Below are 14,099 nucleotides of genomic sequence, written 5' to 3'. Positions count from 1 at the left end.
GGGCTTTTCTTCTGTCTGATCTTTGTGCCAACAACCTACGATCTTTTTCTCTCTCATTTATTTCTTAATCCTTACTAAAATCTGACCTGCTCCACACTCCAAAAAATAGTAAAAGCCGCATATTCTTCAGCAGACTTTTTTTTTTTTTTTTAAGATTTTATAATCTACTTTTTTTTTTTTTTTTTAGGATTCTATAATCTATGGAGGCCCAAGGATAAAATCAACAGGATAAAGAGTTCAGCTTTTTCTCTCCTCACTAATTTGAAAATGCCATTCGGGCTCCTGCTGCCTTACAAAAATAAACGAAAAGCTTGCCATTCAACGTCTCTACCGTGTTTCTGTATGTTTCTTCTGTCCCCTCTGTTTAGTTCCTCGTGTCCTTCTCAGCTAAGTATACAGCCTTTCTGACCATTCTGTGGCGACTTTCATCTACCCACAAATGTGATCACGTTATCAACTTCTTGTGCTTGGGCTAAGCTTCGCACTAGCTCTTAAAGAAGACAGTGCTTGAGGCTTTTAGGTAACCTTCAGTCTCTAATAAACTAAGTCTCAGAGTGATGACAATAACATGCACCTACACTGATTGGCCCCTGCCGCAGCTGAGTATTCTCAAGAATGTCTTCTATTTGCTTATTTAGTAGTGCTGTCTTCTGAAACACTGGTTTCGGTTTATCTTCCACGATTGCAAAATGCCTCGTATACTGTTTGTACGTGCTGATTATTTTAAACAATAGTTATAAAGAAGGTTCTAAACTCAGTTAAAAATTCAAACTATATTTGTAATTCAGTAAGTAGGCCATTAATAGAAATATTAACAGATTGAAATGCTGTGCTCCAGGTTTTTCTGCTCAAAATTGCCATTTATAAGCGGTGTACTAAAATACACTGATGGCAAGAAATCCCTAAGTCAGAACCGAAAACAGTCACTAATAAAAAATAAAAACATCTGTATGCCTTCAACTAATATGAAGAACTTTTGCTAAAAGAGGCAAACAAAATTAACTCATTAATGGCTGACAAATTTTTAAAGTGATACAAACCTCCCTTATCTTCCCTTGTATTTAATTTCAACAGAGTTCTGTTGCTTTTATCTGGCTTTACTGATCAATTATAACAGATCATTCTGTGCCCAACTTATAGAGATATAGATATTTGAGTGCCCTGAGGTGGGGCACATATCTTAATACTTTCTATCTCAGAAACTCAGTACATCAAAGTCATCCAATAAGAGGTATACTGGGTGGCTTAATAAGTCAATTAATAAACAAATCTGAAGGGAAATTTTTGTGAGGAAACTTTATAGGAGTGCTTCTCAAACCTTAACATGCGTAAGGGTCCCTGGAAGATCTTGTTAAAATGCTGATTTTGATTCAGCAGGTCTCAAGTGGGACCTGAGATGCTGCATTTCCAACTGGCTCCCAGGTGATGCTGCCGCTGACTACACGAAATAAGCAGCAAGAACTTACAGGCACTTCTTATCCTTCAGGCCTTTCCGTGAAGCAATTAATTGCGTAAAATTTCACCTGAAACCTTTCTCAGTTTCTGTGTCAACAAAGGACAACCCCATTCCCTAGCTCTCAGATTAAAAGTTAAGGAAGTGAAAAGAAGATATTCCCACAGGCACAGAAACATCTTTTAAAATAACGTGAATGTTTGCCAGATTTTATGATGCTATCCTTCAGAGTAACAATTTCTGGAATTAAGTGCAAAAAAGCAATGGGAGCATATTAGCCTCTCCCGGCAAGGGTTATTCAGACTCCACGGAATTCCTTCAAAGCTAACTCCTTACTTAGCATACATGTCCGACGTGCCAAGCTAGGACCACACGTACCTCGGCATTCTGTCCGGGTGAGTGTGCTCTGATAGCCAGGTCGGCACTGACAGGTGTAGGAGCCCTGGGTATTAATACACTCGCCACCAGCACAAGGGTTTTTCTCACATTCATCAACATCTGCAAAACACAGTATATTTCAGTAAGACATTAGATCGCAGTAACTCATAACTCCAAGACCATTTTACTGGTTTCCTTTACACGCTAAAACACTTTCCTTTTAAGAAATAAATAGCATAATGAAAAGATCTTTCCACTACAATAACGGTGTCACCGGCCACTTTAACTCGTTGAGCAGTTAGAATCTATTATTTTCCTGTGTCATTTTTCAGAGAAAAATGCCAAATACGCAGCAACTCAACGCTCCAAGCCAATAAACATTTTCTCTTCCTTGGGTCTGACATAAGGGAATCAAACAGACTAATATTTCAGAAGTGGCTTCTGGACAGAAATCTGAGTGTCTCTTGAAGCTCAATTTTTCAATGAAAAGAAGACCTAACCATATCTAAGCATTCCTTTCTCAGTTCCGCTATGAATATTACAACAAACCATGAAGCTGTTGTTGTTTAAAGGGCAGTTCTCACCCACCATCAAGGCTGCTACCACCTCCACCCCGCCCCTAGACAGGCTCCCGCTAGTTTTACACTCATTTAGAGCTATCAGTTTACTTACAGGTAAACTGGTTTTTATTCCTCTGTTTGTGAAGATGAAGAAGCTAAAGCTTATGGAAGATAACCCACTTGTCCGAAGTCACATGCTTCTTGTGGCAGATGCAAGTCTGATTTCACAACCCTGAGCCAGACGTTCCCTTTGCCTTTCCTACCCAGCTCTGGATGACCTCTCAGGATTGAAGGACTCTCTCTTAACAAGCTACTTGAAGGGGCTTTCATATCACCAGGAAACTATATAGCATGAGAAACCAAGAACTACTTATTTCTGCCTGATTCATAACTGGAATTGGGATTTATAATAGACCTAAGAGAGCAGTTTATTTTTAAAAAATTAGATGGCAACTGGGTGTTCTTATCCAATCCAACAAATTATCCTTGTGTTACATTTCCTTCCTTCACTAGCTTAACTGCCTTATCAACAACGTAAAGTTCCTTGCTTTAGTTCCTTGCTAACTAGAGATTGTTGGTAAGTTATCCACTCAAATTAGTAAACCATGCAAAGTTTCATAAGTTGGGGATATTTCTAATGCTTCATTTTAATGGTCAGCCTTCGATAGGATGGCTGAAGTTAGAGTTATCAGCAATGCCTTGAATGTGTTTTACAATGAAAGTTAAAAGTCACTACAGTAGGCATAATAATGCCCCTCCCCCAATATGTTCATGTCCTAACCACCAGAACCTGTGAACATGCTACATGGCAAGGGCAATTAAGTTGCTAATCAGTGGAATCCATCCCTCCTGGATTATATACAGATGGGCCCAATGTAATCACAAAGATCCTTAAACGTGTTAGAAGGAATGCAAAGAGAGAATCAGAGAGTTAGAGATCTGAAGATGCTACACTGCTGGCTTTGAAGATGAAGAAACAGGCCCTCAGCCAAGGAATACACACGGCTTCTAGATGCCAGAAAAGGCAAAGAAATGGATTCTCTCCAAGAGCCTCGGAGAGGAACGCAGCCCTGCCGACACCTTGATTTTAGCCCAGAAAGACCCGTGTCGGACTTTTAACCTATAGAAATATAAGATAATAAATCTGTGTTGTTTTAAGCCACTAAGTTTGAGACAATTTGTTATAGCAGCCATAGAAAACCTATACAGTCATGAAACAGCACTGCAGTAGCCTCTTGGTGCCAAGCTAGTGGTCTATCACGTACCAATGCACTCCCCACGGAGGTCCAGCTGGAATCCTTTGTTGCACTCACACCGGTAGCTCCCAGGAGTTGGGATGCAGCGTCCATTTTGACAGAGATAGCGAAACAGCTGGCAGTAATCAGTGACGTTGACTGGCAACACCCCTGAAGGAATAACACGAAACCCCATTAAAATTATGTCTAACTAGGGCATCTTCCACCAGCACTGAATCCAGTAATAATGGGCAAGATGCTGAATCATAAAGGAAGAAGGACTCTGGGCAAAGGTCGCCTGGTGTCAACAGAGCATGTTTCCATTCTCGCCTACAGAGAGCACCTGTGCACCGTGGCGCACGCTGCCAGGTACCGCGGCCTCGCTGTAGCCTGCTCCTCTGCCTGCTTCTCTCCACGGCTCCCTCCGCCTCACTCTCAGGCCTCGAGCGCAGGGAAGCAACAAAGGCAGTGAGTTACTGGCATTTAACTATTTGCAAAACTGCTTTGCATGATATATAACCCAAAGAGTAATCTAATGCCTCCTCTATGAATTCATCCTGTGAATCAGATTTAAATTTCTCCCACAACATCAATAGCAAAAGGACATTAATCTCTGGAGAATATGAAACTGCCCATTTTCCTTTATGCAATAGGCCAGTTGAGAAAGTTATATACTACACTCTGTAAATGAAATCTTTAAGGACTGGTTAAACTTACTTAATGACTTAAACAGCATAAACAACAACAAAAAAGTTAACCTGATTAATGCAAGAAACGTAATTATATGACTTTTGAGCTCTTACTTGGTGGTTCCCGAGATGGATATGGATATTCCACTGGTGGTCGAGGGACTGTAATTTGAGGTCCAGGAGGAAAGCCAGGAGGAACAGGGTGAACTGGAGGAATGGGGCCAAGGGGTGGGGAAGGATATCCTGGCCTCTCGGGAATTACGATAGGGACAGAGCACAGCTTGTTGAAATCCTCTGAAAAAAAAAAAAACACAACACAACAGCTGAGGGGTAGCATATGCCATAGGCCCATGGAAGTCATCCTTACTTTGTAAAGAAATTTTGAATACAACTGATCATCAAACCACGTAGGTCAATTGGAGAAAAGGAAAAAAGCCAACTGACTTGGCTTTTTTTCCTCAGTCAGCATTCCTAAAACCTATAGCAGCAACCAGACTGGAACAATAATTCAAAACTGGAAACAAACTCCCCGGAGTGTGTACCACATGTCCCTCCTAAAACCTAGGAAGTCTTTACCTATGTCAAAATTCACCTCAAGGAAGAATAGAATAAAATGCCATGATCTCCACCCAGTCTTCCCACCTGTGGATCCCACAGGACTCTAAAGAGCACACTTTTTAGTGCTTGGATTTTATTTTATATGCCTTGGGAAGTCACTGGTAGTCTTCTGCAGGGGTGGGACATGATCAGATGAACATTTTCAGAAGATCATTCTCACTGGCATTTGGAGACTGTACTGGAGGGAGGTAAGACTGCTGCAGAAGACCAAGGGCAAGACAAAGATGGCTGGACAAGGGAGCCAGTGATGGAACTGGACAGAAGTAAACACATCTGAAGATTATTTTAGAGATGAATGGGCTATGTTTGGGGAAGGAGTAAATGTCAGAGCTGAGGGAATAGGAAATCAAGAATGACTTCTAGTTTTCCAGTTGAGCAACAGGGTAGACGTTGGTGCCGTTTGCTGAGATGGGAAAAACTGTGATGTGAGCAGGTTTGGTGGGTAAAAGCTGTACGTTGAGCATATGAATTTTGAGATATCAGACATCCACATGGAGATGTCACAAAGCAGTTTTAAAAGAGAGTTTGAAGCCTAGAGAGGAAGTCAGGGCTGCTGCTAAGTTTTGGAGTTATCAGTAGATAGGCATCATTTAAAGCCACTCATTTTCATGCTTCCTACAAATAGCCATATTTTGTCACAGTTCCCTTCCATAAGTAAACTATATAATTTTTAAAATTTCTTTTTTCCCTCTTTCCAGAATGTTGATTATTTTATTACCTCTGTCACACAGGGATTCTGGATTCTCCCATAGGTACTTTCTATACTAGCTTCATCCATTAATAGAAATTAGGCTAGTATTTTTATTTTCCTTGTGGACTAGAATCTGACTTATTCTATGACACAGTGATATGTCATACTGAAATGTATTCATATTTCAACCTCATGGGACCTTCTGTCCATTTACATTTGGCTAAACATACCTAGCTACCACGTACCTTGTTGTTTTTTTCTGGTCCATTACTAAAACTTTTTCAATCATACTTGACATTTCCAACTCAGGTTAAGTTTATGTTTTCAGAGAATTCTACTACTGCATTGTTTATCTGGAATTTCAACCCACAAAGATTCTGTAGTACTTGACTGTATTTGGAAAGGATTTATATATTGTTTCTGCTTCCCTGAATCAGGATGCTACAATCCCTGTTGTCAAACCACAGTGATCTTCCTTATAGAATTATCACCTGGACGTGCCATACCCAACATTTCCTGGCTACCTGCTTTCTACCAACTCTCTACCACTAAGACTGTGCAGTCTCTGAAGTCAAGGATCGCGTCTAACTCATGACGAAATCCCACTCTCAGCCTCACCTGGAAAACTGCACAGAAGAGGAATTTATTAACTATGTTGGATTTAATTGAATGGCAATTGTACTTATTAGCTTCCAAGCACCAATCAACCTTTTTTTTTTAGTCTTTTAGGATTTCTATAAAAGAAGTTGGATAGCTTATCAGTATTTCTGCTAACTAGGTGGGTATATTATTTTAAGCATGCCATTAAATTCATCTCAACCTCTCCATGAAAGTGTATCAGGCTGGGTTCTGTACTTTTTCCTACTTTCTTCGGCTTAATAACTTTCCGTTGAGCCCCTTTACATTCAGAATCAGCAACCTGGGGCTGACTTTGTTCAACTGATGTCCAACTTTCCTATCTCCATTTAACCCAGAGATGACACTGATTTTTTTTTAAAGTGAAAAGCTGACCAATCTGAAATAATTCTTCCTACGTCATCAGTCTCCATAAGTTAAGAACCCAGAGCTCTGTAGTACTGGTACTGGAACATTTGAACAAACAAACACACCTACCTGCAAATTAGTTTGCTCTATCCATCTGCTCTGCTCTGGGCCTGTCTCAGGGTTGTGCATCTTTCAGTGGTACCCTTTGGGAGAGCAGCTCCCTGCAAAGTTACATAGGGGGACCGGGCCTTCTGCTCCATGAGTCCCAAAGTAGGTCTTCAGCAACTAAGCCTACTCTAGTCCTCCCTCTTCTATTCAAGGTCTCAACATAGGAAAGAATCCACATCAATGCTGCTGATTCCTAAGTTAACATATCCATTTAAAAAGTGATTCTCCTGGTATCCAAGCAGTAGGTCTTAATAGAAAGTCATGTGCTTCTAAACAGTGACCTACTAAATGGTCCCCCTAGTGAACTAAGAAGGGTGCCTTATATTTTTAGGCCAGAGACAGTCAAAATATATGGCAAAATATATGACCTGTTATATGTTAAAATTTATTGAACGATTTTCTTGCTTCTTTAGTCCACACACATAATTCTCAGTAATAAATAGAAATTTAAAAATAACATCTGTGAGCAGGTCTATAACCCATGATAATGGGGCATTCATATTCTGTGAGTAGCACACTCTGAAGTATTTCATTAGCTCTACATTCATCCATCCGCATCCTGATTTTCTCCCCTATAATTTCCTGATTTAAACATACTTTTCAGGAACCAGATTGAGAAGAAGTTATTACCCCAATTTTTACTTAGAACTGGTGGGAAAGACGTCACCTAGTAAGTTGTACACCCTACGTGAATGCCTCCCATCAGCAAGTTCTCGCTAAGTACCAGAGAAGCGTTAAAAAATTAGAAGGAATAAGGCACTATAATGATGACTGAAACCCCCTAATGAGATTTCTTAACTAGTAAAAAAAGCTATATATGAACACACACAGGCACAGACCTGAGCAGATGGGATCTGTATCACAGCAGCAGTACAAACCTAGAGCACTGAGCATTTTCAGCAGTGGTGGTCTTGGGATGTGCAGGGATTAGGTCACATCTGAGAGGAATCTCAACCAAAAAGAGGGTGTATAACAGGCAGAGGTAGCAGGGGTGGGGAGTAGGGAGTAAGGACCTGAACTGGGGAGAAGTTTGGAGAAAAAAGAATATTTGAGTTTAGAAGTGCTCAGACTGGGTTCAAGGAAAGCTGGATTGCATCATTTAATTAGAAAATAAAGCTACTATAAAGAATAAGAATTAAAAGATGAACAGGAATCGGATTTGGGGACTCTAAATGCCCTGCTAAGTAGTAAAATTTTATTTTCAAGAAATGGAGTGACTTGGACCACTGGATATTGCCTGAGTTCATCCTGCGAAAAATTTTCTGGACACCTTTCTCTACTTTTTCCCCAGACACAATTTTTTAAAACTGAATTTCAGATGAGTTAGGCTTTGGGAAATGTTACGTGGCAGCTGTGGATTTCACAAAGACCAGTTAGGAGGCTACTGCAATAGTGCAGATGAGAGAAAATGAGCTTTATGTGGAAAGGGATATGACAGAAAAGAGAAATTGAAAAGAAAAAAACATCAACAGGACTTGGCAACCAAGAAGAGGAGAGTGTCAAACGTTAGGGAAGGAGGAAATGTGTATCCCGAATAACTCACCTGAAAGGCTCTGAGGGAGTTGAGTTTTATTCTGCTGAGCTTTTGAGGATACAAAAGAAATACAGGAGACTAGGAAGGAACCAGTTCTTCTGACTGGTCAGGTTGCTACCCAGTGTTAATACGCAAGCTAAGTAAGATACAGTACCTGCGAACAGTGTCATTTGTATGGACCTCTGTATTTCCCCTGTTCATTACCTGGGGAAATTTCCCTGAAGGCCATCTCTTTTATTTTCTGGAATGTTATTCACTTACCCCGGTTTCCACTAAATCTGCAGCACGTACATTGCCCCTGGGCTCGCAGGGGGTTGAGCAGAGATACTCTGTGGATAAATGGAAGGGCTCTTACCCGTTGCTCTGATGGGACACATTTCGGGGGCAACAGTGACCCCCGGAGACCAGCACCGGCCGACGTCACAGCAGCACTGCATCTTGGTGATAGACTGCGGCAGCTGGTTAGAACAGCGCCCGTTTGCCAGAGCCGTGTAACAGTATCCTGGACGAACATCTGAGAGGACAAAGAAACCCCCATACACATCACTGAGATCAAACGTAAAACGACTCTCTTTTGCCCCAGCACCTCCACATTTCCCAGTGGGGCTCGGGCAGGATGAGCTGACACTCAGCCCTAGAAGGTAAACTGTGAGTGCCACTTGGGAACAGCGCTCAGTCAGAGATCCCTCCATCTCACACCTTTTGCCCCTGTGAGCTGGTACACTTGGCCCAAGTCCCACATTCCATCCGCAAGGTGGGAACAAATGATTACAACCATATGGGTCATAGGAAAAGAGAGAAGAAGAAAATCACTGGCAGTGACGGTTAATTAGGTATAGAGACATGTCTCTATACTGAAGGGAGACTGTGTTGTCCTTGGTTTCAAACGACTTAATTTGAGCCACTTTAGGCAAATACTGATACAAATCTATTTTAAAACAACATGAAGTCTGCACCGTAGGTTACGTCTCTAAAAGACCTTTCTTATTTTTCAGTCTGAAACCGTGAGTCAGACGTGTGAGATATTTTTTTTTAAAGGAATGAGCCATTTTGCAGTCAGATCCACTGCTCGTTAATCGAGGTTTCCTTTTGTCCTGGGGCCCTAACAGATGTGATAAGGCACTCATTATTTACAAGTTCAAAATGTACATGATTGCAAGTTCTTGGTGCTATAGGATACAATACTTCTTGAAGGAACTTTGTTTTCGTGGCAGAACGGTATCTTCTCAAAGCAACAGGGGAAGACATTTCTATATATCACTTTTATTGGGTTACGTCATGTCTGACTGACGTGACAACACTGACACACTGAAGTACACCTCTGGGTTACCAGAAAAGAGCCCATGACAAAGGAGAAACCTAACTGCTTCATGAGCCTTTGAGGTCATGCGGTGGAAGAAAGGAGGTAGGTAGCCAAGTGCAGAGCCCCTTGATCTAACTATCATATGTTACGGGTGTATCTCTCTTTAAGTAAAATGTATTTCTGTACAGTTCCTATAAAATAAGTTTTGAAACTAGTATTTTGAATATGCTTGTCATTTGAAGGAATATAACTGGGAAATCCTTTTGTAAGGTGAAGAATTTGTTTGTAGTCAAAAATCTGTCCTCATGTTTCCTGTAAGTCTGCATATTAACCAACATTTGATCAGAGAGGGTCATCCCTATCATTGTTTTCATCTACATCATTCTCAAAAACACAAAGCCTTAAAATCTTGAAGGTTGCAATAAATTAATAAAATGAGAAAACCAAGGCTGACTTAGAAACATTTAAATTGTTAATGTCGAGTGAAGATGGCTACATCAAACCTAGACAAACCATAAAAGAAAATTATGGGTCAGCTTTAAAGGATACGAGATTATTTCTAAAAAGTACTTTAAACCACTAGCAAGTGTAAGTGTGCTTTCCAGAAATTTTCTGTGGTCCCAGTTCCTGCACCTCTGGTCAGACTAATAGCCTCAGCAAAGAGGCAGAACAAGTTTTACTCCAGCCTGGTCCAGGGTAAATGGCTGGAGAAGGGAGTGCAGACAAAGAATGCTCTGTGGAGACATGGGTGGCACCTCTCTGTGCACAAGGGGGAGAAACAGAACTTCCTGCTTCCTAATTTGCTTTGCCTTAAAGACAATAATACTTCATATACCCCAGGATTAATATTGGGGCATGGAAACCAAAGGCCGTTAAGAATGGGAAGAGGGGGCTTCCCTGGTGGCGCTCGTACCAAAAAAAAAAAAAAAAAAAAAACAGAATGGGAAGAGATGTTCAAAACTGGCTTATATCCCAGCTTCAAATGAATTTGGTGGTCAAAACCCAGTATAAACACTTGACCAAAATTTGTATGTACAATTTTCAGTGTGGGCCATCTTTCAGAGCAAAACTGGGACCCACAGCTGCCAACAGCAAGCTCCTAATGGGCTTATATCTATTATTTTGCAAATTATCTATGATATTATTTTACTGCCCAGCTGGCTGACTTATATGATAAATCAATGGGTCGGAGACGCTGGAACAAAATGGTGAGTGGTGGGACTGCAAGAATCACCAGCCACATCCGGGCTGCTGGCAGTTCCTGATTTATAAATGGCACCTGCATATACAATAATCATTTTACAATTTTTTTTTTTTTTTGCAGGAGAGCTTTTGTTAAGAATACACACATTTACACAACTTATAATTGTAAAGAAAACCAGTGGGAAGAGTTTTGAAAAGCAGGAACCATTCAGGGGAATTGACCCTTGGTCATGCCAGCCTGAAGTCTTCCATGTCATCAGATGGTAGTGCCAAAGGAAGTGGAAAGGAAATCATCTGGTGCTGGATCGCTTTGCATAGAGGGTAAGGGGTGGCTTTAAAGTAATCTGAAGATCTATGGGAGCTGAGGGAGAAGCATGGTAAGACTTAGAGGAGGTAAATGAAGGTTGGAGAAACCTTAGACACCTTCATCTATTTTAAATCTGCCCTGACCAAGACATCTGGCAGAAAAGGAGTAAGAAACTTTCTTCCTTTCTCCACTTCTGAATCACTTGGCCTTACTCTCAGGACCCAGAAATCACATCACGTCAAAACAAATATATGATGGATTAAATATCAATAGGTGTTTGCAGGTCATCCTAGCCTGTCAGCAGGTCTCCCCTAACCAATCACTAACATTGTTGGGGCCAACCAGCAGCTAGGAGCTGTGAGGCCCAATCTAGGTACCAGACATCTCTAAGAGTCCTGGGAATTGATGAGACAGAACACACTAATATGAAAAGACAGCCTTACACAAAGTATTATAAAGTGCCAAACGAAGATCACAAAACCAAAAATAAAGTGCAATAATTCTACCAGCGCTTACACGACAAAGGCAGTGTTAGAACTGGTGAGATCTGAGGGTCGCAGAATGCGGTAACAGAAGGTAACAGTTTGGATATCATGGTTAAAAGAGATGTATAAGGAAGATACCACATACCACTATCTACACGTGGGGTTTCCTATTGGTTAGATTCACTAATTCCAAATAACCCACTTGCCAACAAACCTTGGATTTGTTTAAAAGTTGGAGACTATACATATTTTCTTGCCACTGGGGATAATTTTGGGGGTCTCTGTGGTTTACCATGGCAGGCAGTAGGGAAGGCAGAAATGTCATTGGGATCACTTTATGTAAGTTGCTAATTATGGGTCTCATAAAGTTCCAAGGAAGGAGGAACAGTGCTTGCCTAGGGGTATGGCAAGCAAACGTTTACTGCATCCGACAGTCACTGGGAGGAAGCAATGGGCGGAGTCCGGACTGTAGACTCAGCCCAAGTTGGAATCCCAGCTCCCTCACTTAATAACTGCTTAAACAACTGGAGCAAATTATTTATCTAAACTTCCCAAACCTCAGCTTCTTCCCATCTACAGTACTGTTTTGAACCTTAAGTCAGATAATTTCCATAAAATACCTCACACCGAGGAGGTGACCCAGGAATCTTAGTGCCCTTCTTTTGTAAAAAGTTAGCGTGGGTATATTAGGTAAAAAGGAAAGAACTTTAAAAATGTCAACTTTCTGATATGTAAATGTGTTAAAAGGATTAATCATTTTAATGCTGTTTGGGGATCTCTTTGAAGGTTAAAAAAAAAAAATCTACCTATTATCTGGCCAGGAAAGGATTTCTGCTAGGCGTATCCACCGGAGGTCATGTGTTAATTGGGACAGTTTGGGGAGAAGAAGGAGCTACATGAACTGCACTTGCCATCCTTTCACTGCAGTTCCAAGATCTATGGATAGATTCTGGAAAAGCAGGTAATCCGGGCGCCACCGACCATTGCTTCTAAGGAAAAGTCCAGATATGTTTCCCTCATGAGTTGTACTTATTCAAATGTCAACGGAGAGACTGCCCTCAGCTTTTATTATGTGTGACTAACTAAAAAGGAATTCAGAATTTCAAGTGCAATTCTGTTTTGGTCTGAAATTCATGGCCTGTGGTGAGGATGTGAAGCTGGCGTGTCTTTGAAACTATGGGCCAGAAACAAACATCAAAAGATAGCCTTCACTTTCCTCTGAGGCCTTCTGCCATAGGCTCCTCAGCTCGGCCCTATTAATAAGGGATTAGTTATTTTGATAGTCAACACATGCTTACTGAGTGCCTACTACATGCAAGGAATTGTGCTGAGAACCACCAGGAATATAAGGCTAGAAGTTATTGTTCTCTAAGGAGAATTACAACTTAATTAGGGAGATAAAAACATACAGAAACACAGAATTTCCCTATAAAACCATTTCTAATAAGATATCCTTAGGTTCGGGGGGGAAACTGCTTTCAGGTAAGCTGATCTGGGACACCTTCAAAGATAGAGAACCTGAGTAAGAGTGTGAAAGGAGGCTTGCACTGGGGAACGTGTTCTGAGTGGTGCAACGTGAATGAAGCAATTGCTGTGAATGGCCTGTTCGGGGGTGAGAAGCAGTGACTGTGCTAAGTCAGCAAGGTTGGGAGGGGTCACAGAGTGAAGCTCCTTCTCTATCGGGCTGTCCATTTTTGAACTTGAACTTTATTCTAGAATACTGGACTTTGAAGGAACTCTTAGCAACCATTAAATCCAGCTATTGTCAGATCTATATTTTTGAACAACAGAACCACTTATTTAATTGATATTTTGTAATAGCAAAATATGGATAGCCTAACACCCACCCAGATGTAAGCCTAACACCCACCCAGATAAAAGCAAAATTGCCTGGCGTGTGTGTATGAAGCGGGAGGGGAAGGCAGCAACCCTTTCCACTCAGCCTCCCCCTTTGCCCTGTCCCCCTCTCCAACCCTAGCATCCCTAGAGGACTTTGCAGCACCTGAAGATTCCATGGGATATAGACTGAAAACCACTAATTTCCAAATCCTAATGGAAAACTACCAGAGGTTTTTGAGCAAGAGAGTTATTTAATCAAAGCACCATTTTAGGAAGATAAATCTGACAAGACGGAATGTAGGGAAGCCAGGAAGCAGGGAGAGCAATTAAAAGATTATTGCAGAATTTCAGATCTAAATTAACATAGGTCCTGGGAAATGACTGAAGGTGGGGGTAAAGAGAGAGAAGAGTCAAAGATGGCTTCAAGGTCTGACGGTCACATAACTGCAAAGTTAATTTTAGACTGAGTTTATCTGTAGGGTCTCCCGGATCATCTCTTTATGGGAGGCAAAAATCCCAAAACAAGACCACAGTTGCCTCTGTTCTTCAAGAGGGTGGTCAACTATTTAACAGACTTCCATAAAAGCACATTTTACCTCAAGTGAGAAATTATATGTCTCCCTTAGAATGACGTCTATTATGGAACTGATTT

At 41.1% G+C, this 14,099-nt stretch overlaps 1 protein-coding gene across 1 annotated transcript in view; it reads right to left on the bottom strand.

Annotated features, from left to right (window-relative positions):
• The window catches only part of FBN1 (fibrillin 1), a 253,659-nt gene that overhangs the window by 113,792 nt on the left and 125,768 nt on the right, over window positions 1-14,099 (bottom strand). The window contains exons 9-12 of the mRNA XM_024740283.1: window positions 8,666-8,824; window positions 4,430-4,609; window positions 3,657-3,797; window positions 1,832-1,951 (exon numbers count right to left, since the gene is read on the bottom strand). Coding sequence (XP_024596051.1) covers window positions 1,832-1,951; window positions 3,657-3,797; window positions 4,430-4,609; window positions 8,666-8,824 — 600 coding nt within the window. The remainder of the gene's footprint in view (window positions 1-1,831; window positions 1,952-3,656; window positions 3,798-4,429; window positions 4,610-8,665; window positions 8,825-14,099) is intronic.

Source organism: Neophocaena asiaeorientalis, unplaced genomic scaffold (assembly GCF_003031525.2).
Source record: "Neophocaena asiaeorientalis asiaeorientalis breed wild unplaced genomic scaffold, Neophocaena_asiaeorientalis_V1.1 scaffold122, whole genome shotgun sequence".
Lineage (NCBI taxonomy): Eukaryota > Metazoa > Chordata > Mammalia > Artiodactyla > Phocoenidae > Neophocaena > Neophocaena asiaeorientalis.
The sequence above is the reverse complement of the archived record's forward strand: the minus strand, read 5'-3'. Positions and strand labels throughout refer to the sequence as shown.